Genomic DNA, 27989 nt, shown 5'->3' with positions numbered 1-27989 from the left:
ATATGTAGCGTAGACACACAAGCTCACATCTGGAACACACAAGCCATGAAGAAGGGATTTGCACAGTGACCTAGTTAGCACCTAGCAGCATCTGGATCTTCAAATCTAATATTTGTCTTTCTTTTCTTGCAATGAACTGTTAGGTGTTATAAGGGATGCAGCAGTGCCCGTTTCATAGGGCTGCGTGACTCCTGCAGGATGCACCTACCCCAAGAGCAAGGCTTGGAGCTGCTTCACTTCCTGGCTGGCCAAGAAGGAAAACTCCAGATTGCATATGACCATAGCACAGCTGGATCAAGGACCTGCCCCCACTCGCAGCACTGCCAGGTACATGGAGATGCATTTTAATTCTAGCTATGGAAAAGCAGGGAAAAGTAATCTTTAGCCAGAAAAACTAGACCTTTATATAGGACATACGGAATAAAAACAAGTCCAAGGTCCTACCTAGAAATATCCTTCTGAGCCCCTCAGGGTGTCTGAATCATAGAATCATAGTATTCTAGAATGGCTTGTGTTGCAAAGGACCTTAAGATCACCCAGTTCCAAGCCTCTGCCATGGGCAGGGACACCTCATGCTAGACCACATCACCCAAGGCTCTGTCCAACCTGGTCTGGGGTCCCTGTTTCTAGTTATGTGTCCATCTCCCACCGCTTCCTCCTCTGATGACACCTGAGGCTCTAGAAACCCCCCTTCTTGCCCGAATCCTTTCTAGAAGCAGCACTTCTTCCACCTGGCTCAGGAATGCTTGTAGAATGCAATCTCAGATGGTTGGGTATGAGCGTTTGCCCTGGGGCTTGGTTTAAGGAGCTGTGCTCGCCCAGCAAAATCCAGGAGCTGTTCCTGCGACACCCTCGCTTGAGCAGCCTGGTGAGGAAAGTAGAGGCCAGGAACTTAAATTTTATGACCTTGTAATGGCCAGAGGCTCAATCCCGTGACAGAAGTCTCACTGGCCAAGGCAATTACTAAAAACATGAGGAAGGAAAAAACCCCACAACCCCCAAACCTGTCCTTTTTGCAGATTACCAACTAAACGACCTGTGAGCTGCAATAGTTCTGCAAAAGATGCTCTCAGGAGTGTTTTTTGCAGGGAAAAAGGTCATAAATAATAATAAAAAAATGCATGTGTGTGTATTTTACAAAGCAAGGGGAAAAATTCCTTCCTCTTCAAGCCCATGGTCTGTGAATAATTTGTGAACAAGAGAAGCAGCTCCATCTATCTCACATAGTGTTTGTTACAAATCATTTGCTCAGGTGTAAATCTTCCTGCCAGGATGGGAGCAGCAAATCCTCCTTCAATTTTTGTCTGCTGAAAAACTTCCATAGCTAAACATGAGAAATTGGATAGGTAGGTAACACATAGAGAAGTGCATCTCGGGATGAATATATTCCTGGTGCCCACAATGGAGGTGCGGGGTAATGGTCTTTATGAGGGGTGATGGTCCTTATGAGGCTGGGAGTGGCTGCGGGGCAGGATTCCTGGCTGACACACATTGCTGAGCCAAAGGGGCTAATTTTGCAGGCAAACAAAAGCCAAGCCATAAAGGCCATCTCCAAACCCTGTTTCCCTCCCAGAACACCATCAGTGAGCAGGCGAAGAGCCACTACCTGAGGGAAATGCATCAGAGCATCCCATGTCTTTTTAGGGCTCATGGAAAGTCCCTAGGTGTCAACCCTGCTCCTGCTTTGGAGTTTCTATGGCTAAGTGAGACCTTAAACTTCCATTCACAAGTAAAAGTGAGAAAAAGAGTTTAATGCTGGTGGTGGCAAAGTGTAAACTTGTGATCGCTGAAAGGCTCTGCCATCTGAAGGCAAATGAAGAGTGATTGCAACACCCAGGAATTTATTTATTTAAAAGATATAACAAGGTTTCAAAGTGACACTGGCAGATGTGACTCATGGTACCTAAATGCTCCTGTTTGACAGCACCCTTAGATATTGCTGTAACTGAAAGGCCAACGAGTAATTGTTGCAGAAAGGTGGTTCAGCCCTTCCAGCCTCTATGGCCAAGACCAAGGATGCTCCACGAGGCAGAGGCACTGAGAGACCACTTGCTCCGTCCTGTTGGACCATCTGTTTGGACTGTAAGCTCTGCACAGGTGAGTTGCAGCTCTCCATCACTGTTTGCAGAGTGTGATCCCCTTTCAGGCAGCCCCATAATACAAACACATTAAGTAATCCGAAGCACAGATGTGGGCTGGACAGTCGGAGGGAAAAATGCCCTTGCTCCTGATATTTTCAGCACCATCAGAGACCTGATAGATTAGGAGATTTTGGTGTAAATCCTGCTTATCACACCTATTAGATGAGTAAATCTGAGAAAGCCATTAACTTTTTCCCTTTTAATCTACGTTTGTTCCCTGCTAACTCTGGTCAAACCTGCTGTATCGACATCCAGCCCCTCCAGCGCTGAGGCTCTGCTCGCTCCTTCCCCAAAATGCCAAACCAGCTGATAAAAGCAGCGATTCCATTATGTCAGAGATAAGATCCTTTTGCCCATCTCTTGATGAGATGACTTTTGGAGTGAGCTAGCACAGTAAAAATTGTGAATTGCAAATAATATAATCAAATCTACAATTTGAGTTTTGTCCTGAGTTAATTACCTGAGTACTATACATCTGTTAGCTACAACAAATCACAGCAGAAATGGAGAATCTGATTGCAATATTCACTTTTTGGATGATCTGCAGGTCAAGTATTATTCACTGAAGAGATTCATGAATAATTCTGAATAACTGGACCAATATATTTAGAAACTGTGCAATCTGCAAACAGGGAGAGGAAAAAGCCTCAAATAAATTATACATTGTGCCTTTTTCCTGCATCTCTGGAAATGGATTTGATTGCCTTATCACAGTCCCTGCTATATCTATTTTTTCCCCCCGATAAACCCCAAAATCTCTCCTGATATATGACTAACCCGACAAGGATGAAATCAACCGAACAGAACCAGTCATCCTGCTCACAGGGAGTTACTTTCCACTTGGAAAATCTAAATCATTCAGCCACGTGTGTGTGAAGCAGTTGAATTAACTGGGGCGAGGCGAATCTAACCCCAACCGGAGGATGCTTCACTTCAGAAGGCAAAACAACCCAGAAGCAGGATGTGCAGAGCGGCGCCTGCGAGGTCCCCAATCCGTGATGCCACACGCCACCTCGTGTCGGGCACAGGGAGTAGCTGGGAGCTCCTGCCCCAATTTCCAGCCATCTGACGTCATTTCAGTGCTAAGGGGGGAATTTTGCTTGGTTTTATTTCTTTACACCCCAAATATTGCAAAAATAGGGGGTGTAACCGTGTGAAGAAGACCTTGGGTCCTCCATGGTAGGCGCGGTAATTGCGTGTTGGGTGCTGGTGCTGGGTTTTGGCTCGTGTAATTAAATTATATGTTGAATACTGCTGGATGGAGGACCTGATCCTGCCTTTTTATATGGTGAGTCCTGCCGAGGACAGTGGGGCCTCCTCTGCCCCACTGCTGTGTCTAATATCCTGGTTGCACCTTGCTTTCTGCCCAGGGATGGAGTGACTTGGCCAAGGCCAGCCTCGGAGTTGTTTCCAGATGGAGCTTTGTGATTCCCAGCATTTTCCCCAAGCACAGTAGATGCAGGAACTGGGAGCACCTTCTAAAGAGGCTCCAGATTTGGAAGGATTTGTGGCTGTGACCATTGTCCCTCCTGCAGCACAGTGCGTGCTTGTGGAGATAGATGGAGGTAAGGTTCCTATTTTAGCAAGATTTGACTTTATGGGGTTGGGATGTGGCTGATATTTATCTGGTGATCTTAGGAGCAAGTCTCTGAAAGCAAATAACATTTTCATAGCAATGCAATAAGCAACTCAACCTGAGCATGGTGTGCAAGTGCTGCTGAGTTTCTCAGATGTTCATAGGCTTTTGTGCTTGTTAATGGGAGTGCTACAAGTCGTCAAGCTGCTGGTGCTGTTCTGAGAGGTGTGATGTGTGGGGTCTGCTCTCACGGGGTTGTCTGCACAATGGGGGCAGGCTGGGCTGGCCACCCTGGTCAGATCCATGTGAGGATGGATCAAATGGGAACAGCTTGTTCAAAGCTATCATAGGAATGCACAGCTAGGACTCGCTTCCCCCCCTGCCATGGATATTAATCAATATTGCATTTCATCTGCTATTTTATCATCCTGACACTTGGTACTACGGTGCCTGTCTACAGCTCCTCAAAGTCAGCTTGTGGTTTTGCAGCCTTAAATAACTTGATCTCAACAACAACCTTTGTAAACCACCTCTCCCATCCCTCTTCCAAACCATCTGCATCAAGCAGAGCCCAAGGCCTCACACGGGTCCCCTGGGATGCTGCCGATGACTTCCCTCCATTGTGAAAACTGATCTTTTGGTCTCACCCTTTCTTTCCAATGTTTCAACCAGTTGTTGGCTCAAGGAACTGCCTTACCTCTCCCTGCAGGACAGACAAATGTCTTCAAAAGCCTTGGGTGAGGAAGTCGCTCCGAGGCCTTGATCCAAGTCAGCTCTATCAGCTGGACCATCTCTGTCCTCATGATTGCTTCAGAGAAAGTTAAGTGTTAGGGAGCATCACTTCCCTCTGTTAAAGGCCACAGGCTCTTTACATCATATTTATCATTCAGCTGTGACTTTTATCCTCTATTACTGTTTCTACCAGACATGTCAGGCTTTCATACCCAGCTCCTGGGAACCCTTTTCTAAACTTAGCCCCAAGTTTTCCACCTCTGGTCCTGCCACAGACTGAAGCAAAGGTTATCCACTGCGGTTAATGGTTAAGCAATTTTTTATGTGAGCACTTTTACCCTTGGGTGAATACCATCTGATCCTAGGTATTTATTACTGTTGGGTTTCTATTTATTTCAAGCAGTAGAGGAAGTCATGTCCTTTACATGTGCTACAATACCCCTCTTGGTTTGGGTGTGTTAGGAATGGAGAGAAGGAGGTAGTCCCTTTTTATGCCAGTTAATCCAGTCCAACTACCATGTTGTCATGCCAGGTTAAGGTGAAAAAATGCTCCCCCTCCTCCCTCTGGATGAATCTTTTCCTCTTTCTCTTTTCTCCAGCCTTCTCCTTTCCTCCTGCACTTCTTCCCATCACTGGGACAAATGAGAGAGGGTCGGAAAACACCAAAATCAGAGAGTTTCCTGCCTTTGAACCACCTAACAGCCTTTGGAAGACTTTCCATTTGCTTTCTAAACACTCAGGCCTCAATGTCACATCATGTGCCTAGCCATAAATAGCTGTGAATTAAACAGGCTGCGCTGCTTTTTTGGCTAATAGATATGTCCACTCGTGCCGCAGCGTTATCTTCATATCCCACTGGTGTTTGCGTTGTAGATCAGGAGCTCCAGCTGACTTTTTCTTTTCTTTTTCAAGATTTAAAGAGCTGGCAGAATATTTATTCAGTTGCACAACCTCCATTCAGGGTGTTTCTCAGATCCTGGCCATGGAGCTCAATTTTTGTCCTTTGACAGCCACTGTAAATCAATAAGGCAGTTGGAGGTCACTTGTAGTCAATCAGTAACAAGTGCTGGCGAAGGGGAAAACACTAAATATTTGGTATAAAAACACAGGCTCTAAACTCAAAGTTCCCACTCAGGGTGACATTTTCGCAGCCCTGCCTTTGGAAACCTGGCTCAGTGTAGAAACCCAGCCTGGCCATGGCCTCTTCCTGATAATTATCTACATGGAGAATGTCACAGCACGTGCACATCGCCTGAATTACAGCAAAGCAGGGTGCAACGTGCTTTGGGTGGAGGAAGCGGTTCTTGTGGTGCAAGGTGCTAATTTGGTGCCAGCTGAAATACCCCTCCTTATGGAAGAAGTCATTAGGTTCTGGCTGAAGCCGTGCATGACCTTCATCAGCCACCTCCCTCAGGAACCAAGACCCATGGCCAGGTAGTAATTCTCACAGGGGTCCCTAATTCCCTTTGAAACAACTGGGAACTAAGCTCTTAAATACCTTTGCTGTCTGAATCATATTCCAATGGCGTCATCATCTCTGTTTGCTCCTAGCTCTGGAGCTGGTTGCCCGTAAAATCTTCTGCCTGACCTCACCTCAAGCCCCTGCAATGAGAACACACTCAATTTCCTCTTTCCTTTGACCTCAGCTGCTCTGGGATTTGCAGTGATACAGGATTCTATCTCTGAGTAATCATCCAGCCATCTTTCCGTGCATGCCAACACGGGGCCCTCGTGCCCTGCACCACCAGCTGTATAATGCATCAGACTCTATATGTAGTCTGGAAGTGCTCTAACAACCCAGGCAAGCCATCACTTTTTCAGTGTTATTTTGTCCCCCTGTTAATAGAGCTGGGCTGCACAGTTTGCACAATAACCTGTGACTCATTTTTGGATCCATATGCTGGATGGTTTCCATTGAGATTTAGCTGCGGGGTTTGCAGATTCATGTGTTGCACGTTACATCTTCACTGCAGACTGGGAGGCGGGCACGCTGTGCTGCGCTCTCCTCCTGCCTCCCTGCAGTGTCCATCACATCCATCCCTGAGCCCTGCGGAGTTCCTGCAGCTCACTTGGGTCTGTTGTCTTGCTGCTTCCCTGGCCAGTGTCTGCACACAGAGGAGAGCTTTGATGGTAGCCACTGGCCATGGCCACACGTCTTTGGAGGTGGCATCCTTCCTCCAACTCTTCCTCACACAGGCACACTTCCCACCCTGCTGCTGTGCAAGGAGAGGAGTCAAGCAGCCTTTCCCCTTTCTCTCTCTCATGTATTTAATACAAACTTCAAATACCTGGCATTGCCTTCCAGCTTTCTGACACCCTAGAGGGATGTGCCCCAGAGAGCAGGGTGGAAAACTGAGTGCATGAGCAACACAAAAGGGATTTTCTGATCAGGAGCTGCACGCAAGTACCTATTAGGCTCACAAAGGCTTTAACAACATCCTCCAGCGCTTGCCCTGTGCTTAGGTTTTCCTCAGGCTGGCTGACTGGTCAGACTTGAATTTTAGGCTTCTTAAGGTTTTAATCAGAGGCTGAACTGAAACACTAGCTTTGAGTGGAGAGCTACAGTGTTCAAGGTCAGAAGATGGAGAGGGTTGGGGTTAGTCCTGTGCCACAGGGAGGTGCGGTGCTCCCAGGATGGCCCAGTGAGCAGGCGAGGGGATGCCCATTGCACCTCTGTAGCACCATCCTACAGGCACCACGGGGCTCAGAACCCCATAGGCTGGGGCAGGAGCTAAATGAGTGTGGCTGTCCTGTGTCTGGGAGCTGGGCTGGCCTGTTTGGTGTCCTCTCCCACTGCGTCACGTTGGAAAACAGACCCAAAATGTTCCCTGGGATCCCCCACGCAAGGAAGTCCTTGCACACCAGAACTGCAGCAGACCACTTGCACTTAAGAGTGCAGTGAGCATGCACGCTTAGTTCCCAAAGGTTTCAACCAGGAGTAAAAGCTAAGATAGCATTTTAGACCCTAGGCTTAAGCACTGTAACGTGCTAGCTGGAGGAGCAATGAATCGTGTGCTTTCTCCTCTCAGCTACATTTGCATCACAGCTCTTCTGGAACAACTGGGTACATGTCTCCCAAGTCCCTCCAACCCTCCCACACTTGCAAAATCCCTTAGCTTTTGGGGGAAAAAAAAGAGCCATATGAAGCCAGTCTTTATTAAACCACTCTCCGATGCCGCTGTGTTAGAAAGGATGGCAAGAACGTGCCACTTCCTACGGCTTGCCTGAAAAATGACAGATGAGCCACCAGAACAGTGGCACTTGTCACAGCCAGGGATGATCCGGCTGAGGTGCCAACTGCTCCGGAGGGTAGTGGGGCTGGCATCTCCCAGTGGTCTTCACAAGGACATGCACAAGCAGTACGGATCTTTAATTGGAGTTTTTCTCACATAGGAAAGGTACAACTAAAACCCAGGTGGGTGTTTTCTTGCTCAGCAAATCCAATCCAGGCTCCTCTCCCTCCCACCCAGCTTCTGAAGTTCTACAAATAACTGGGGTTTTAGAGCTGTCCTATTGCTAGAGCATTTCGGACATAACCCAGGGCCAGACTACTTGGAGAGAAACCCACTTCTCCATCATGCTGTGGTCTCTGTCCATGGATCAGCTGCCAGTGCAAGGCATGGAAAACCTTCACAGGAACCAGAGCTGGACTCATATTCAATGCTGTTACCCTCGCTTCCTCCCTTCAACAGCAAAATACCCACCATGCACAGGCTTCAGGGGGTTTAGAGCCTCGCACGTCCTGCTGAAACCCAGCATCTGCCTATTTAATCTCCTTCCCTCATCGTACCGAGCCCCAAAACACATCTGCACAAGCAGATGTGTGCCCAGCGCTGGGCACCAGCCCCTGCAGCAAGCCCGTTAGATGGCACCACGGGGTAGTGCTCGCTGCACCTTCCTTCCTCCCACCCAGACGTGTCTTGACACTGGTCCAGCCTTGAACTGGCCTTTTGTGCAAGGCAGAAAGCTCTGGGCACCGCTGTAGTAACTCGCTGCACCCACCACACAAAGAGCAACGATAAGGCTCGCCATGCCATGCTCGCCCCTCTTCCCTGCAAGGACAGTCCTCAGCAGGAATTTTCCAGGATCAGCCTTTTCTTTATTTAAGGATTTCTGCATAGGCAAATGTTACATTGCTGGGGACACACAAATGTTAAAATGATCAATCCTATGTGTATGCACACGCTCACTCCCACAGCCCATGCTGTTGTTCTCGGGGTATTTAATCATACGTGTATATACAGTGGCCTGGAGGAAAATATTTGCTGTGGTTTGAAGGAGTGTTCTGACAGGGTCACGCTGATAAATGCCTCTAAAGAGTGTCCTCTCTGTGTGCCTGTGTCTGTGCAGTTCAGTTTCAGCAGCTTTGTGTCTGTGTAACACAGTCTGCAGAGTGAGTATTGCCCTTTGAATTTTGTTCTGACTCCTCTTACTTTGCTCTTTCACCTGCAAAAGCAGGATTTCTAATGAAAATAAGCAATACATTGCTGCATGAACTCAGGTGTAAAGGGTTTTCAAAAGCAGGACAACTGGCAGCACACTGCCATCCTTCTGCCTTGGTTTTTTTGTGATGATAGAGAATACATTGATTAAAACAAAAATAGGGAAGTGCAATGCAATGAGGGTGTTTGCTGACCTTGTTCTGATGACTGAAAAGTCATTTCAGGGTGAGTCTGTGCCTTGAGCTTCTACAGGGACCTGTTGTCCTGGGCATAGGATCAAGGGAGTTTTTCCTCCAGTACGGATTGCAAGATAGGTAGTAGTTGCCATTTAAAAAGGAGGTACATTCCAAAGAAAACAGCTAGGAAGATTTCAGTTACAAGAAGCAAATTCATAATGCGTAGATTGGTTAAATGTGCACAATTGTAAATATAGACAATAATTTACAAGCTTTTCTCTTGAAATACTAGTGCTGCTATAAGGAGACAAGCATGTGACTTACTTATAATGACTTACCATAGCATTTCCATACTGTAAATGAGACTGATTAAGCTGACATTAGCTATTACTTTAGCTGCGTTCCAATTAGCTAAACAAATGCTATGAATTCCGTCATTTCTGATGGAAGCTACACAAAAATTGTCTAATTACTGCAGTGAGTCATCTAGTTAAATGGCACTTCTATATGGACAAATTGATTTCAATGCGAGATTAATAGCCTTTTGCTGCTGCTTTACGTGCTTGCCAAAGACCATACTACATTGTTGCTAAGCATCATTAATGGATTAAAAGAAAGGTTCTGCAAAATTCCTACAGTGGATCTTCAAGCAGCTTGTTTAGTTTGTGCACTAGCCTAGCGCTTGTTAGCCCTACGTAACACACGGGTCTGGAAGGCTGACACGTGTGAAGGAGGTTAATGCAATCCCAGGAACTCTTTCAAAAGCTCACAGGTTTTCTTATGGATGACTTCGCGGAGTTTCCGCACGCGCCGGATGCTGGAGGTGCCCACAAAGCTGTCTGGCTGTAGGACAGCCATGCCGTTGTGGACATCTCCCATGATGATGAGCTGGCCATCCACCGTGGTCATGTTGGGACACGGGCAGCTCCAGTCCATGTTCAAAAGCGTGATTTCTAGGGGTTCTTTCCCCAGGAATTTTAATCCCATTTTTTCATCTTTGAGAATCTCCTCCACTGTCACCAGGGCATGCCCCGAGTCTTGGTCTTCGGTCAGCTCTGTTATACGGCCCAGGATAACAAAGTCGCTTTTGCAGAAGCTTGTCACCAGCTTCTGGCGTGGTTTGCAAGCTTTGCAGTGCGTGTTCTTCGGGAAAGGGCACATCTCTTCACAAGCCTCCCGGCTCTCAAAGTTGTTCTCATTGCCTCCACACCCGCCATAGATGAAGGACTGGCACTGCTTCGTCAAGCTGTTATAGGCCCATCGGGGCTCATAGGCCTTGCAGTGACCTTGGAGGGCTGGCAGGTTGCAAATGTTGATGGGGCCGTTCATGCATGTTAACATACAATTCTCGTAGGTCTCAAAGTGGTTGAGGTTGCTGTTACAGTTCCCATAGATAAAAGTAAAGCAGTTGTTTTTCTTTGCATCATAGTACCACCTGGTCTGCTCTTCCCCACAGTCTTCGCTGTCTGGTTGCTTCAGACACTCATCGGTTGGAAAATGTGTTTTGTTTTGGGAAGCTTCTTTGGATGTGGGTTCCCCTTTGATGACTGACAAAGGGAAATCAGCCCTGAGAAGGCCACCACTGTTCTGGGCAGTGCAGGTGTAGATGCCAGCATCTTGGAGCTGGGTGTTGTAGATGACCAGCTGGGCAATGTTGGTGACAACGACGTTCCCTCTGACGTGATTTGGCTTCATGATGACTTTGTCTTTCCCATCGACCTGCTTCTCCCACGTGATTTCTGGCTTGGGTCTCCCTGTAACTTCGCAGAGGAAGCTGACGGTCTCTCCCACATAGACAGACTGATGGATGGGGTTGTTCACCAGAGCAGGAGGCAAGATATCAACAACCGTTGTCTCGGAATAGGCAGTAGTAGGGCGAGCTGTTGTTTCTGGTGGGATAGGGCTGGTGTTTGGCCAGGTAAGATGGTACCTACAAGTGACTACGTTCAGTGTAATGCCTTTGATGCAAGCTTCTGCATCCATGTAGCACTTGTTGTAGTAGGTGAGCCCATCGGAGGCACAGGTGAAGCTTGGCTCCTTCTCACACCTATCCTTGCACTTGCAGACGGGTTGCCCGTCCCAGATGTCACACTCTGAGCCTTGCTGGATGCACATGAAACGGTCACAAGTTGCCTCCTTGGGCATTCCCACCGGCCCTTTTTTCCCCTTGACATCCATGTACCGAGCTGCCACACAACTCTTTGTTCCACAGACATTGGGGCAGCACTTCTCAAAGGTCTCACACTCCTGCGGGGAAAGAAAATGACCCAATCGTTACTGGGGGCAGAGTAAAGTGCTTTTTAGGGACCCAGAAAGCAGAAAGCCCAGAAACTTCCAAGGTGTTAGCTCAGGAGGGTCTGAAACCCAATATCCCCAGTAATGAGTAGAAACATCCCCCCAGCACCTCCTGAGTGGTTTCTAAACACACTGGAGTTTCTGAGTGCTTCAAGAGAAGACTTTTGAGAAGGAAAATGAATTTCTGTTTCTTAAACACTAACCTCATCGTAATTCTTTCCTAGAGTCACATGGACTGCTCAACTACTGAACGAACAACCCCCCTTCTGCACTCTCCCAAATGCCTGAGGACAAGGCCTGAGAAACAAAAGCGGATGGAAAGTCTTATCATATGGCTGTAGGCAGTAATCCTTCTTATTTTCCACAGAAGTATGTAAAGTATTATTTGAATTCCCTGAGACTAACAGCCTACTTTTGGAGGTGAAACTGCCAAGGATTTGTAATTGTTCACATTGTAGAGGAAATAATAGAATATCTCAAAAGTAAGGAAATTCTTGCTCCAAAAATACTTTTTTCTATGGTATTTAGGAAAACAAACCCAAAACAGCTCATTATGGCTTCTCTGTCCTATTTTAGTCCTATTTTCAAATGCATCATCGCTCTTCTAGTGATTTATTACACCCCATCTCAACTACAGTCAGCTCTAAATTGCAGTTAATTTTAGCAGAATTTTCATCTTCTGTGCAGAAAAGGTATTTGATACTTGTGATCACAGCTGCTGGGTTGTTATGGATTAAGGAACCATGAACGCTGGTACCATGTACCCAAAGGGGCACGCTTCCACCGTGTGTTAAACCTCTACAACCCCCCTGAAACCCAGCGGCTTTCTCCGTAAGTGAGAACAAAATGTTTCTTTAGCTACCAAACCAAATAGCTTCCCCTGAGTCCAGTGTCCTTTCCTTATTGGGAAAAAGATGACCTAATAACATAACTCTTTCCCCATTTCCAGCTGCACATTACTGGGTTTCAGAAGCAAAGTTAGAAACCAGAATGGGTAATGTTTTCAGCTGAGGTTGAGGAGCGTGGCTCTAGAGTCCTTGGTGCTTGCAGACCACTCACTCCAGGCAAGTATTTTTAACCAGTGGCTTCTGGCGTTCAGTTTTTGACCAGTCAGTTATTAAAACATCGTCCCCTGCTTCTACTGCTGGGATTTTGCAAGTGTTTTTATATTCATTGCTGCACCTGGTAGTTGGAACAGAGGAGGCTTATTTGGGAATGGCGAAAGGAAAAAGAGCACCTTCATTCATAACACATGGGATCCATCTGAGCAAATGTCTTTGTTTACTTGATGGCCAGCATTTTTCTCTATCTTTTTTTTTCCCTCCACTCCTTTTAGCATTGCAAAAACAACCTGGCTTCAGAGCATAAACCCAATGACTTTTTTCAGCATGGTACACGTTGCTGGAGCTTTGCTCTTGGACATGATGTAAGAGGCAGGATGAGCAGGTATTTTCAGATGCCAGCTTGAGCTGGCAGTGCTGACAGGTTGAAAAATGAATTTGGGGGTTGTAAGCTAAGCACATTCTGAGCTGGGAGCATCACAGAGAACATCTGCCTGGTCATTTTAACCATGCCCCTGTTTTGCACTCCAAGCACGCTTTGTGTTTCAAGTGCAGCAAAGGCTGATGATTTACATGTTAAATCAAACCATTTCATTCAGGATTCCTCCCAGGAGTATAAAGCACTGATGATGGCCACCAACAACAAAGAACATGGTGACACTGCTAAAATACCATGGATTGGCCCCAGGGCATGCTGGGTTTTGGAGTATCAAATTCGGACCTTTCTTTCGACAGGAAAACGAGGAAAATGATCAAACAGAGCGAGCGCTGTACCCACATCAGCGTAAGTGACAGCAGGCACACACCTCCCCACATAACTGATAACTCATCAAACCTTTGCTATTTCATACAGGTCACGGGTCAATTAAATACATGCACTGTCTGCGTCGAGTCCTGCACGGTGCTGGTGCCTTCCCATTGGGAACAACCCTTCCCATCGGGTGCAAACAGTCCACCACCAAAGCCCATCGCCCGCGCCACGGAGGTAAAAACGTGCATCACTCACCAGATCAGCTTCGCACTCTCTCTTGCAAGTGCTCTGAGCATCTACCCACAGGTTGGGGTTCATGTCATTGGGGCATATCCCAGCATGGGAATACCGGATCGGAGGTAGAGCTGCCCCTTTCAGAGAGACCTCCAGAAGCAAGAGGACACTGCTCTTCCCCAGCAAGATCCACATCCACCGAGTGAACAGCACCACCAACATCTCAGAACTTCTCCAGGGCAATGGCAGGGACTGAGCTGGAAGTAGTTCTTGTTTGCCTGGGGCTGCTTTGTTTTGTTTGTAAGCCTTAAATTTTCGAGGAACCCAAATGCACTTGACTTCTGTAAAAACTTCAGCAAGCTCCTTCGCTGCCTCTGCTGATAGTGCAGTGTGGTCTGGACCACATTGGATTAAAGGTCCTAGGAAGTTACCCCCTTATTTTAAGAGAAACGCTAATAGTCTGAGCAGAGTTAGCTCTATTTATACCCTGCCTCTGTTAACAAGTCAGAAAAAGTAAACTTGATTTCTTTGACAGGCACACGCTTCCTATGTCCTGGTGGCAGTCAGACAGATTTGTTGCAAGAAAAAAAAGCTGGAAAGAGTTCAAAAGGCTGGAACTGGCATGGTGGGACCCCTGCATGTTTCTGAATTCAGGGAGGCCTTCTTAACCCCTTTAGACCTAAAGTACTTCCCTATGCTAAGAATGGCATTTACTTCTGAAAGAGTACTTGTCTAAATAACACGGACCCGCGGGCAGGGGATTTCCCCACGGCAAGGGGCTACACAATCACTTGCTAAAAGGAACAAGTAATAGGATTGAAGCAATTAAAGCTCGAATATCATATTTTAACAAAGGAAGTAGGGAAGAAATAACTTATTTAAACTTAGGATCGACAAAGCAGTTGTGTCTTCACTGCTTCTCCCGGGGCTCCTTCGGGCTTTTTGCTTCTCTTTGGTGGGGAGGATTTCCAGGATGCCGAGTTTAATGCTGCCCTCCAAGCCCACCAGCAAGATGTTAAAAGTGTCCCTGAATTCCTCCACATTTCCTGACAGCCAGATCCCATTGTACAGTGCATTGCTGACCCCTTTAACAGCAACGACAAAAAAATAGTACAAGTTCAACTCTATGGAAACCTGCATAAAGGAATGTACAGCATTTTTGCATTGGGGGGCGGGGGGGAAATGCAGTCAAGCTGAGTTCCTCGGTCCCTGATTATTACAGCAAGGGGCTGATCCTGCTCGTGCTGAACACGTGCCAAAAGCCAGGGACGAGCGGCAGAAGCCAGAGTCGCTCAGCACCTTCCAGGATTAGAGCCTTTGCGCTGAGCTCTGGGCTGGCTTGGATGGATCCTGCCTGGTGCTAAGAGCCGCCTGGGAGGACCAGGTGAGTTTGCATCCCACGTGGGGGTTCAGCAGGGCCGGACCAGCAGCGCTGTGCTCTGGGAGGAGGGAAGTTTGTGCATCTGCCCCATGCCCAGTGCTGCAAAGCCAACAGACCCGGGCACAATCAACCCCTTCAGAAGAGCTTTTCTGTTGTGTTTATTAAAGTGGGGCTGGTTTCATGGCTGAGCCTCGACCTAATTCTCCCTTCAGTGATGATGGCTCCCAACCAGTACAACCAGAATGAACTGGGCTGCCGTGCAGGCAATGCCCCCGTACCATGGGGCTCCTGCTCCTCCCAGAGTGCAGCGATGGCTGGTGTTTCCCAAGAATCACCTAGGAAAGGAAGGGAGAAGAACCTGGACCCAACCTGCCCTCGGCTGTGGCATTACTGTGGCAACCCAGGCTTATGGAGGAGGCTGTGGCGGTTCTGATTTGTGTGGCCGCATTAACGATACGCACAGCATTTGAATTGCATATGACGTGCAGAGAGAAGTTTTCCAAATGAGCTATTTATAAGGAGCGAAGTCAACCACCAGGCAGCAGTTTCTGCAGCTGATTTATTCTCTCTGAAACTTTAGAAACCTGCACGACGCTCGTACAAAGCGCGGCTGTGCGCAACATGTTTTATTCAATACTTGTTTACAAAGACAAACGCAGCGCCCTGTGATGCCTAAAAAAGCCAACCAAAAATGACACATTCCCAAGAGGTACTTAAAATTCTTACAGCTCTATTAACAACAAAATCACATGTGTTAGTGGTTCTGTTGACTAAACAAAGACACTTTATATTGTAAAACTGACTACAGATCAGCTTTGAAACCAGCTGTATGTGGGTCTTAAAGAGTGTGGGTATCCCGAGTGATGGGATGATCCCAGCAGCTGCTGTACACACAGGGAATTTGCCCTCAGTCCATGGCATTGCCACCGTGTAGCTGTGGATGTCGTTTTTCCCTCCCATGTGGAGTCTTTTAGGGCTGTTTTACCCCACTCCCCACTGAGCCAGAGGTAGGGAGCTTGTGAGTCCATGGTGCTCTTGTAGCCTCTATCTCCTTGTGACAGAAAGGCACCTCCTTGCAAGCTTTGGCCATGTTGAGTGAGAGCAGCACCAGTGTGGACACACACCACATGGGACTCCCTTCCAGGGTGTACAAAATAACACTATCTTGTGTTTTATCCCTTCCCAGACTAAGGATCCCCTGCCCAGAGGCACATTTCAGCTGTGAGGGAGCAGAGTGGACCTCTAAGGAGCCAGGCACTGGTTTGCATCGGACAGACAGAGCAGTCTCTGCTTTGCTGTGTCCTCCTCCATCCGCAGGGATATTCTCCAGGGACAGGTAAGTCCCACTGCAGCTTTCTGCTTCCAGCCCCCAGGTATGATGTTCAGTGTGTGACAACCAGGATGGTGGAGCTCAGGAGGTGACAGCTTAGCTGGAGGGGAAGTGGCACAGGACATGCACCTCAGCTGATTTAATTGTGTCCCTGTTGCAGGTCAGTGGGGTCGTTCAAGGAAAGGCCATTTGAATGGCTGGATTTGATGTGTTGTCACCCCAAACACTGGGCTGGCGCTTGGCACAGCAGAGAGGGGCAAGGACATTCCATAGGAGCTTGGGAAAAAGGGCAAAGCAATTATCATTAATGACAATGATGGTTTTGTTGGGTCACTGTGCTATTGGAATGAGGCACAGGAAACCCGTGGTAACTGAGAAATCATGTTGCAGCAAAACTTTTGCATAGGAAGCCTCTTAGGGAATCAAATCCTGGCCTAATCCAATGGGAACCGGACAGACACTGTGCCGCTCTGGCTCCCATCACTCCAGGAGCAGGGAGCGCTCAGCCCCATGAAGGATCAGACCCTTGGCTGCTTGAACACAGTCAGGAGAGAGGAAAACAGCGCCATAAATCTCACTGTGAACAGGGGCAGGGAGCTCCCGGGGTCAGAGGAGGCAGCGAGGACTCTGAATAACCCTCGACAGCCCTGTCCCTGCCAGCGCATCCCAGACACGCTGTTACCCAACCTGAGCAGCACATCCAGGAGGGGACACCACCACACGGGCTGCCCCCGGTTGTCCCAGCACAGACAGCCAAGCTCTGTCTAATGCACTTGGTATCTCGTGGGTTCCATTGAGAGCTGTTTTCTCGCCTGGTTTAAATGAGTTTAATTCCATTGACCTCAGCGGATCTGACTGGGTGCTCCAGCTAATGCCAGCTGTGAATTGGAGGGTTTGTCAAGCTCCCTGGGCATAGTTTTTCTGTTCTTGTTTATTTTTTTCTTTAATATGAGACATAAAATTATCCTTATTCTCCATTTCTATGAACAAATCTACTATGAAAACCGATTTTCGGCTTATCTTTTACCCATGCCCGATACTGATGTGATAAAGATGTTCCCAAATGAGTTCAAACCTTAGAAGAAACCCCACTACTCCCCCAAAGTCCCCCTTTCTGATCAAGGTATGGATCTAGGGCTGTTGGATGGGGAGCTGGGATGAGCTTTCTCTGGATCCCAGCTGGACAAACCTGAGCCCTTACGGCACAAAGCAACATCCCAGATCTGCTCCCAGCAGTGGGGATACGGGGTCTCTGACCAGCCTGTGCTCAGATGTCCATCCAACACCACACCACACTCCTGAAAAGGCCTCCTAGGCTGCCCAAGGGTCCTGGTTAGGGCTGTTGATCCAGAATTGGCTTAACTGCTGCTGGGTTTTGTACATAGTAATTTCTTTGCCCTTTTTCTTACTCTTCCAAGCTCTCCTATGGGATATACCTGCCCTTCTCCTGCTGCACCAAGTGTTGGTCCAGTGTGATCTCTTCTAGTCAAGGAGGGAAATAGGATTCTCTGATGCACAGGGAAGTGTTGGGTTTTTTCTTAAAGCACTGTTAAAGGAACAGCAGCTGTTAATGGTATTTATTAGGCAAAAGGAGCCATCCTCACTTAGAGTTACTCAGCAGACAGCAGATGGATTTGCTGGTGTTACTGTGGAAGGTGGAGGTTATGTTAAACCTCCCACCTCCCATCAATCTCTGCCTCGGCAAAGGGGCTCTTCCAGCATCAGCCTCTCATGCTGCTGGGCCTGATGCCACTTGCAGCCGGTTTTGCCAACACAAACCCAAACCATCCCCTCCCCAGGCACGGCTGAGACTCAAGTGCTGCTGGTGGCAGCTTCTGGCTGTGGCATGGAGGGCCCTAACATGAGGGATTGTGGCTGGAGCCGGCACTTGTCTGTGCTGGGGGTGGGATGGATGCCCACAGCACTCACCAGTGGGATGGGCAAGCTGGGGTTGTGGGTTGCTGGACTTCTGCTGTTAAGCTGAGCTTAAAGCAAAGATTCTGGTTCTTGAGGCCTCCCTCCTCCTCCTCACAGGGCACAGCAGAACCTGGTACTAACTCCCTGCCCCTTCTCCCAAACAGGGCATTAAACCTGCCCTGCTGCAGGCACCCTGATCGCACAGGCAGCCCCAGGGACATGCTCTTCTTCAGCCCCACCATCACCATTCATGCTCCTTATGTGGCTCCTGGCCCATGCACAGATGAAAATGTGGTGCCTGAACAGAAAAGTACGTTAGAAAAACCCCAACTCTGTCTCATTTAGGAAGTAACGATGTTCCACTCTGTATGTAGAGCTTATTGCACTTAAAGCTGATAGCCAGACATTTGAGAGGGAACATCACTGCCAGATCCCTTTTGAATCACAGCTGCCAACTGCTTGCCCTCAAGCAGGAACGTTGCTTCCAAACCCACACAGAAATCCAGATAATGCCTCAGAACCTCAGGTTCAGCTTACATTGGACTACAAAAGGCCAAATCTTCCCCTTCAAGTGATGCCCTGCTCCCACAAACCTTGGGAGAACCTGCTCAGGGGATGCCCAGGCACCCAGGATGCCTGGATGCCTCTCCATATCCCTTAGAAAAGCGCACATCTCATGCTGGCCATGAGGTTGGCTGAGCAAGGAGGATTTTTGGCACCATGTGCTGCACCTCTGAACATCAAAGCAAAGGCAAAGGCTGCTGTGCTGGCCACGTGTGTTGGAAGCACACACGTGGAAGCAGATAAGAGCAGGGCAGATCTGGGCCGAAGCTGTGCAATGATCACAGTGTGCCTGGATCCTATTTTCGGGGCTGTTCATGTGCAGAATTAGCAGTAGAAGCATATTTCAGTTTTCCCCTCACTAGATCTTTGTCAGGGCTCCCTGTAAGCGCCCATAACTAACAAGCACTGGTTTTAACTTCTGAGATAACCCATCTGAGCAGATAACAGCGTGTACGGACTGGCTTGGCTCAGGGGTACATTCAGAGCAGTGATTGCTCACTACAATGAGCCGCTGTTTCAGTGCATGCAGATGCTCAGTAAGCAGAAGTTAATGTAGTTAGACAAAAAGGGCTCAGTTTGGGGGGGGGGGAAATCAATAATGTCATGGAGTTTATTACAGGGTTATGGGCCACCTGCTAGACCCCAGCATTAGGCATGTGTGATGCTGTGCTTCGGTGAGGGCTGATGGCATTGCACTCAGACAGGGCTAGCGCCAGGATTATTATTTTATGCCTCAGCAGATGGCTTCTGCTCAGGGGTTTTATCTTTGAGTGCAGGCACACGACTAATCATCATTTGCTTTCTCTTTCTCTGCTAACGTAAGCTGGGCAGGAAGCAATTGCCAGTTTGATGATGGTTCATTATTGCTGGGTTTATTCTGTCTGAAACAGCGCAGCAAGAGGCAAAGAGGGCACAAAGGAAGATAATGGACCAGTTAGCAGTGAGATATGGGGAAAAGCGGGGCTCAGAAGCTTGTCTTTCACTGACCCCTCTCTTTCCGTCTCTCTTTCAGAGGCAAAGCCTTGGGTATGCCCATAGATAATTTGGGGAGGCCATAATGCTGGTATCTTTGGATTGTCAAGATTGCAAAGATCAAATGTTGAGAATGAGAGCAGGAGGGTCTCAGTCACTTCCCAAAGCCCCTTCCAGCCCTGTTCTCTGTCACCCTCACTGTGGAGTGAGACCTGCTCCACCAGTTAAGCTTTAATTTAGGGAAATCTGAGATCTGTGATGCAACCTGGAAAGCCAAGAAACAGAAATCACAGCCACATTGCAGGGGCAGCACTTTTCATGTCAGTTATCTGTTTCCATGATGTACAGGCTGGACAAGAGCACTGTCACTTGCCGAATATGGGGAGATCCATCCTGCACTGAGGCACGGCTGCACCAGAGAGGCTCAAGCACCTTACTTTGCTGCAGGTTTTAGTAACTAGTGGTTAGTTTTGTGGCTAGCTCGACTAACAGCACTTTAGGAAACTCCGGAACTCCAGCACCCATTCTGTGGTGTGCAAATGGAGATGTTCCCATGTCTTGCAGCAGCCACAGCGTGAAAACCTCATTGAACTGGTACATTTGCTGCTGTTGTTTATGATTTTCACTTTTGATTCTTGGTTCCAGGTCAGTTTGAATGAGGATAACAGCGAGGTGCAGGCCTGGCATGTGCTCAGGCTGAGTGCTCAGCACATCTTTCGTGAGAGCCGGTGATGTTTCTCTGGGAACGTGAGTTAATTTAGTTCCACATGTAGGAGGCTAATGAATATTATTAGACCCATTGCATAGATTGACTTCAGTCTGCAAATGACCCTCATTTAACCTCCCTTATTTACTTTTAGGAATTTAAAGCTGGGAGGAAATCACTTGCTGAATGTCACACAGCAGCAGCTGTGGAAGGCTGGAGTCCCCAGACCCTGCTGCCCACCCTATGGGCATCATTTGCTTGTCAAAAAGCTAGTTCAATACAGAAATGTCACGTTGCTTTTGTTTGTGATGTGATTCAGCTCATTAAACAGTAAGGTTTTAACCTGCTGTGCTAATTTACTTTAACACCCCCCATCATTTTCCTTAAAAACCCAGAGTTTCTCCTGGTTTGTGCTGTAAGCCTGTAACTCCCTGTGACTTCAGCATGAAGGTCCCATCTCACTGTTACTCTGAGCTGATCCTTTTGGAAAGTTTATGAACCTTTTGGTGGAGCTGAGAGTTTGTCAGGTGAGATAAAAACTGCTGCACCATTGCCTGGTTTTGTGCTTCATTGTGAGACTTTAGCAAACCCCTGAATCCATTGAAGTTTGAAGCCCTCGCTATGGCTGGGAGCCTCTCCAGCTCCCAGCGGCTGGGCTTTTCATCAGGCAACAAGCCAAGGTTGTTGGCTTCTCTGGACAACCTGGAAGTGCCAGAGCTCCTCCGAGGGTTTGGTATCCAAAACTTCGCTATAAACAATAATTAATGTTCACAAAATGGAACTATTTCCATTTCTGCAAAATACCATCAAACCCTTTGAGCGTCAATTCTGTCTTCATGGAATTTAAATCTAAATTAGGACAAAATTCCTTTTAACTGCAGAGTTATTGCCTTTGTTTGCCTTTGCTGGCTGTTAGCGGTCCCGGCTGTCACACAGCACATCCTCCAGCCATGCTCAGCGTGACCTCTGCCAAGTGCAGTCCCCTACCTGGTATCTTGGCCCTGTGTTCTCTTTTCCCACCAGATGCAACACATTATACGGTCTGCACCGCTGCTGATGGCCACCAGAAAGGGTGAGTAAATCTCTTCTGTGCCACTGAAACCCCTACTCGAAATGCCCAAAGGAGACTAAATGCATGTGTGGCATTAACAGGATGCTCCTCTCCTGGCGTTCATTCAGCAGCAGATCCGAACACAGGCTGGAGCTGCAAGTGATGTCTGCAAAACAGTGACGATCTGCTTCCATTGATCTTTCGAGTACCAAGCCACCCCTGCCTGCCCTGGCAACGGGATATTTGTGTGCATTTAATGGCTCTTTTCTTCATTGTAGCTCTTTTTGATTTCAGCTAATTCAACACACGTTCCTATTTTGATCTTTTATTGTTTGCAGTGTGAAAAGAGCACCTGCAGCCTACAGCACAGCAGGGTTCACCGAGATGCAGCACTTTCTTATCCACAGCAGTTTGGTCCTCAATTGCCTGAGGTGATGGTGGCCAGCAGAGCCATTGCAGGTAACATGTCAGAGATTCATGTGGTGTAATCGTTATCGTTTTCCTGTGCCTCCAGGGCCTGCACGTTATCTACCCAATTGCCAGGATTGTGTTTTAATGACAGACGCAGCAGGCTCCTTTGAGCAGGGAGGTACAAAGGGATGGGAGCATCGTTAGAGGCAGCGTTTCAAACGCTCCGTAATGGCCTGATTTCTCCCCGATTGAAGTCGATGGTAAATATTCTGTTGACTTCAAAGAGGAGCGGGGTGAGGTTACAGCCAACCACTCTTGGAAATCCCACCCAGCGCTTGAGTTTTCTTGACCTGAAGGCCAGTTCAGCAGCTCTGCTCCCACAAAGGAGCTTTCAGCAGTCCTGTAAAAGCCGCTGCAGTGATTTTAGCCCTGGGTTCACATGGTAGCAGCATGTGAACGGTGGAAAATCTAGAGGACAATTCAGCCCTCCCAGGTTCTGATTTCTCTTCTGCAGATGTCAGGCTGGCAGTGCTCTTGCTCTCTCCTCGTTGACTGTGGGGAAGTTCAGGGTAATGGGATTCCTAATTAAGTGTTTTGGTTTGACGAGGTGAACTCCTGCAGTGGGACAGGAGGATTTGGGGAACCCTCACAAGGCCTTTGCTTTTGCTGTGCATCAGCCACGAGAACAAGTTGGCCTATGTGCCTGGAAAATCTTTACACCATCCCTTCAACCCATGGCATAAGCTGTGACTTTGTCTCTTCCCATCACAAGGAAAAAGGCCTTGAATTCATTTTTCTTTTGTGTTTCTTCTTTTGTAAGTTTACACGTTTTTCTTTCGAGTTTCTGCAGCACCGCAGTTACAAAGCTCCGTGCAGGGTGGAAAATCAGACTTTTTAATACATTTCCAAACATTCGCATAAACTAATTTCCTTTTAAAATCAATTAGACTTGTCGATATGGAATTGTTATCTGCATGGGACCTGTTCCTGCCTCTGCCACTGACTTACTCTGTGAGCCTAGACCACTCGCTGCCTCTGTGCCACAGCCCCCACCTCTCTGAAGGGGACCACAAAGCTCACAAGTGGGTCAAGTGACATCAGTTTGTCTCCTAAAACCCTACTTCTTGCCATTGCCCCAGAAGCGATGTGTGAGTGTGAGGTGTGATCTGCTGCAACCCCAAAACTGCCTGAAAACTGTACCTACAGCCATTTGTTTGCATGTCTTAAGCTGCAGTTAAGCAGGACCCTTTCCAGCTCACACACACATAGTTCTTTTTTTAACTGGAAAACTAATACCGTTGCTGTTTCAGAACATATACTTGGTTTGGGCTTTCTCAGCTCCTTCTCAGTTTCTTTGAGGAATCTGGGGTACCAATGGCCATAGAAAACCAGGTTAAGTGCACAGTAGAGGCTTTCATGGCCCCTAATCTTGATGACAAAATTATTTGAACAAACACTTCTTGTGTCACCAATATATATTATGTAAAACCTTGTGACTTTGATTATGTGTCTATAATACAGATTAGTCTGTTTGGGTGTTTGGTGCTGACCTCCAATAAGCTCCTAAAGTATTAGCAAGAATTTGCAAGTGACAGGCAGGCAGAGGTGCTGTTCTGCCTAATCCCATTCTCGAAACTCTGGCTATATATGTCTGAACTGTTTCTGTTGCTTTCCTTAAGGCACAGGGTTATTTCTTTCTCTGCCCCCGCTGCCTTTGTCCTACTCTCCACTGCTTTGATGTACCACAAATGTTGGAAGATTTAGCTAACCTTATGGATGAGAGCCAGGAAGACAGCGAGAACAAATTTAGAATAGGAGGCAGAGAATGTACCAGCTGGGAGGTGATGCTGTCAATCTCCATGGAGACCTCTTTAGTTACAGCTTTGCTAATTACTCTGTTGAATTGTATAGCGTCTGGTTGAAAGCCCGTCCAAGTCAATGGGGAGTTTCTAATTGACTGCCCATGTCTCAGAACCATGAGAAGTGCACAGGGCACAGCCCCTAAGTTAGGATTTGCATTCCTGGCTTTCTCCTTGATGGCCAAAACACATCCTCAGGAGAATCCAGACAGCTTGATCTGGTCTGCATGGAGAATCAGCTCCGGTGGGACAGGAAATGGGACAAGATCCACAGAAGCCTCTGGCTCCTAACATCTAGATAAGACATGGCCCTAGGCAGGAGTCAGGCAGCTCCATACATTTGCCCCATGTCCCCAGGGTGAGCCTGTTTCATGGCTTGAAGAGCAAAGTGAGGGACTAGAGGCACAGGCAGAGAGGAATGCAGCCAGATGCCTGGAGCAAAAGCAAAGGCAGCCCCTCGTGTGCTCAGTTTTCTGGGTTAAGACATCTTTTAGCTCAGAGGCGACTGGCTTCACGCCTGGGGACCCTCCCCACAACCACAACACAAGCAACAACCAACCCTCAGGGAGAGAAGTTTGTATCCATGAGAAGTTTGCAGCTCCGGCTTGTCATTACTTGAAGCCAAACTGGCTTTAGACACTAATCCACTGAACAATTTCCAGTTGTTATCAAAATCTATTGGACTTCTTAACCACGAGTCCCTGAGCTGATGTACCACCCCCCTCAGGTTCCAGTTCTCTGGCCTGTTTGTTCAGAAATCAGTTATTTGCCCTACAAATAGGAACAATGTTATATTAACAAATGAAATCAGCCACAACACCATGCCTGATGTCTGAAGGGATTTGGCTGCAGATAACCATGCCCCCAAATAGCAATGCCATTTTCCAACCCCCCCATCCAATCTCACTCCATGCTGCAGGCGTGTGCATGTATATGTGCACACCTACTGAAAATTCTCTTTCTTAGGCACTCAGCTTCCCCTCAAGCCCCCATGGGATGCTCGTTAGGACTGAAAATCCATGGGATAGCTGTTTGCACCGTGATTCAGGGGTGCTTCAGGTGGCTCAGACCCGTCCTAAACCCCAGCTCTCTGCACCACTCTCAGCATTGCAATTCCTGCCTGGTGATTTGGTGAGAAGAGCTGTGATTTAATGTCAAAACAAAGATGATGGGTGAGTTCTCTATAGCTTTGCAATGGAAGGATCTATTTATCTCATCAAGAATAGAGAAGCTCTGGTAGAGCCCCAGCCACCCTGCCTCGGGTGCTCATCCTGCCTGGCACTAGATAGCTGGGAATTGCTGGGTTCAAAGCTCCTGGGTTACTTTTGGCTCCTCTGACAGCAGGCAGGACACAGCAGGCACTTCCAGAGAATGACTTGTCTGTGCTATTCACCCAGGATGAGGTAAATCAGCCTCTGTGCTGCATGTTTCTTCCCATGGGCATGAAGCGAGCGTTGGGTGACGCAGGCTCAGACTCGATAACATAGAGCTTCAAATTAAACCTAATTCACCCACAGGCTCTCACACGGGGGGACTTCCATGGGGCCAGCTCAAAACCTGGTGTAATATAAATTGGTTCTCCCTTGTGACTTTGCCTTCCCCTCTGGGGTTGTCTCCTCTGCATTCACACGCTCATTGGAAGGCCCAAAGTGAGCAGCCTAAATTAGTCTAAATTTAGGTGAATATTTGGCTTGACTTTTAATTCATTCCACCTCTATTCTCCACCAGTCCTGCCATTTCCCTGAGCCTTAATGCCTAAGAGCTTTAAATATCTCTCTCTTTCTGTATGCACATTAAGTATAATGTCTAAGGTTCTGACTGTCCCTATATCTTGTTTCTAATACCCTTACACAAGTGCAGGGTTGGTTGAAATTACCAGAAATATTATTTTGGTGGGTTGAGTGAGGACTGGGTGTTTCAGTATGATTGTAGCATCATGTAACTGGGAATTAAGCCTTTTAAAAGATGTTTAATAATAGTTTTAAATGACTGAGAACTTGGTTAAAGCAGTTGGGGAATGAAACCTGAAATGCAAAGAGAGTGACAAATTTCATCAGCCTGAAAAAACAGGAGCAAAGAGCAAACGCAGACCATGGTTTCTCCAAAAAAGGAGAAAAGAACCAATCCAGAGGTTCAGTCACAGCCGGAAGCTTTCAGAAAGACAGATATTAAAACTAAACCAATACAATCTGGAACACTTGCTCTGAGGACAAAGAATGGCCCAACTATTCCTTGTGGTTAGTCCAGGCAGCAGCAGGATGTCCAAGCACGGCTCTGTGCTGCCAGGCATGCCCAGTGCTCCCAGTGATGCCCAGTAGATGCGGTTCCCCCTTGGTGGTGAGGGTACAGGGAGCTCCTGTAAATGCACCACGTAAACCACAAAGCAAACAAACCAGCGCTGATTTGGGCTCTACACAAGCTCTGGCTGTGGCTCAGAGCTCCGTGTGCTCCTGCTGAAGGTCAAGGGAGGCAAAGGGACTGCATCCATAAGCACGCAGCACCGGGTGCGATCCCCAGCATCTTCCAAAGGGGATGGCCCTGTACCAGCACCAGCAGCGCATCCGTATCCGCACAGCCCATTGTAGGGTGATGTATCCACATTGTGCCCTGCACAGGTACAGGCATCATGGGGGCACAAACCCAGCAGCCATATGGGAAAAGGAAGGGAAGGAGCAGGGAAAGAACATGTCCTTGGCTTTGCTCGGGTTTGGTGCGTGCAACAGGTCCGAGGCACGAGCAGGAAGGCTGATGGCAGCAGCGGGGAGTTTGAGTCAAGTGAACTCGCTGCTAATCCTCTTCTACACAGCCTTTCTTGCAGGAGGAAATCTTATGACTGCAGGGAGAAGTACATTGTGTAACCAAGCAATGGTGAACCCGAGGTGCATTTAACGGGGCTTGGCACAAGCAGACACAGTAGGATACTCATCCCGAGAGAGCGTGAGAGAGACCACCTCAATGCATTACCCGCCTGCTCCGAGTCCTTAAAAGCCCTGGTGCGGCCTTGGGAAAGGAGCCTAAAATAGAGGGGAAAGAGAGCCTAAAGAAATAGAGGGGAGAGGAAAAAAAGGCAAAAAAGCCCCATCACCCTGCAGAAACCAGCTCATTGCACAGGGCTTCCCCGCGCTTGTGGTTGAGACACTGCATAATGTCCCTTTGCACTGCGCAGAGCTTTGGAACCCGCAGGATCAGAGCTGTGTGGAGACACTGTGGATGTGCTCAGACAAATTTAAAGGCGTTTTACAATTGCAGCGCAAAAACACGCTCCGGGCTCCTCTTGCTGTTCCGCGCTGACATCTAGTGGCACAGCGCAGTTCTGCTGATGAACGAGGGCCTGGGTTGATGTTTTTAGGCCTCTTGCTCCTAAATAGCTTTTCTCCAGTGGTCTGGGAGATGTCACCTTTGGAAAAGGCTGTTCTGCCACTTTATCCTATTGGGTTTTGCTAGATTTAAGAAGCTGAGATTTAAAGCTTTTATGGTGTGAAAGAGAGTGTTCCGTGTTCTATAACATTGCCAGCTCTACACATTTGTGTGCCTTTGATTTACAAAAGGGATCATGGGTTAAACAGTGTGATCATTTAACATGGTTTTACTGAGAGTTAAAATGAAGAGAGGTAGGTCACAACGGTGTCCAGCTGCAGGTCTGGCTTTGCAGTTGTCCCTGGGTAAATCTTGTTTGCAAACCATTCCCTATTTAGGGAATCAAATGGATTCTCATAGAATTGGTTGTGTGTTTCGGTACGAGTTGGGCAAGACTTTTGCTCAGCCTGTTGTGTGAGGACAACAGCGTGTGATGGGTGTTAGAAACCGCCACTGAGTCACAGTGTGACCTCTGCCATGGCGACAAGGTCTGTTGTGAAGCGTCCCTGCCCATGGCAGAGGGTTGGAACTGGATGATCTTAAGGTCCTTTCCAAGCCAAACCATTGTATGAGTCTATGAAGGATGTCACACCACTGCCTGTGTGTGCTCTTCTTGTGTTCAGAGTGTGGTCTGCAGGGATGCTGAGCACTTGCTTATGGAAACAGAGAGGCCTGTGGGGGTCAGCTCTCCCAGTGGGTGCAAGAGATGTTAGTTCTCTTTTACTGTGTTTTGAGGCTTCGTTTATAGTGATATATTCAGGAGCTGTTTGGGCATGGTCTTCACATAGCTGCCACTTCTGCCATGGTTCAAAGCGACGGCAACCCAAGCCCTAAATGAAACAGTATGTTAAAAATAATAATGCTAATGAGAAAAGCAAAGCACTAAAAGAGAGGCAGTGAAAAAGCCACCCAGTTTAGCGCTCATTTCTCATTGGTGGCAGACACCGATGCCAAAATAGAAACCCTGCGGTTAAAAACGAGCTCCCCAACGCACCCCGCAGGGATTTAATCAGGAACACGCCGGGGAGGCGAC

At 47.8% G+C, this 27989-nt stretch overlaps 1 protein-coding gene and 2 long non-coding RNA genes across 4 annotated transcripts; 2 read left to right on the top strand and 1 right to left on the bottom strand.

Annotated features, from left to right (window-relative positions):
- Positions 1–150: 150 nt before the first annotated feature.
- LOC115616701 lies at positions 151–12421 on the top strand. Of its 2 annotated transcripts, XR_003994361.1 has the most exons (6): positions 714–1346; positions 1925–2097; positions 2689–3429; positions 3512–3706; positions 11587–12193; positions 12312–12421. It is a non-coding gene; the product is annotated as an uncharacterized LOC115616701 (long non-coding RNA). The 2 variants fall into 2 exon arrangements; XR_003994362.1 differs by lacking the exon at positions 714–1346 and adding an exon at positions 151–327 and having other exon boundaries at positions 11587–12421.
- On the bottom strand, positions 8527–13999 carry WFIKKN2 (WAP, follistatin/kazal, immunoglobulin, kunitz and netrin domain containing 2). The gene is made up of 2 exons (XM_030506274.1): positions 13430–13999; positions 8527–11314 (listed from the first exon to the last, which is right to left on the bottom strand). The coding sequence occupies exons 1-2, from the start codon at positions 13628–13630 to the stop codon at positions 9803–9805; spliced, it is 1713 nt and encodes a 570-aa protein (XP_030362134.1). The 5' UTR covers positions 13631–13999; the 3' UTR covers positions 8527–9802.
- A 38-nt stretch (positions 14000–14037) lies between these two features.
- On the top strand, positions 14038–20325 carry LOC115616702. The gene is made up of 3 exons (XR_003994363.1): positions 14038–14792; positions 15976–16125; positions 20218–20325. It is a non-coding gene; the product is annotated as an uncharacterized LOC115616702 (long non-coding RNA).
- The last annotated feature ends 7664 nt before the right edge of the window (positions 20326–27989 follow it).

The sequence above is a fragment of the Strigops habroptila genome, chromosome 14 (assembly GCF_004027225.2).
Source record: "Strigops habroptila isolate Jane chromosome 14, bStrHab1.2.pri, whole genome shotgun sequence".
NCBI classification, from domain to species: Eukaryota; Metazoa; Chordata; class Aves; order Psittaciformes; family Psittacidae; genus Strigops; species Strigops habroptila.
This window is presented reverse-complemented; position numbering and strand designations above follow the sequence as displayed.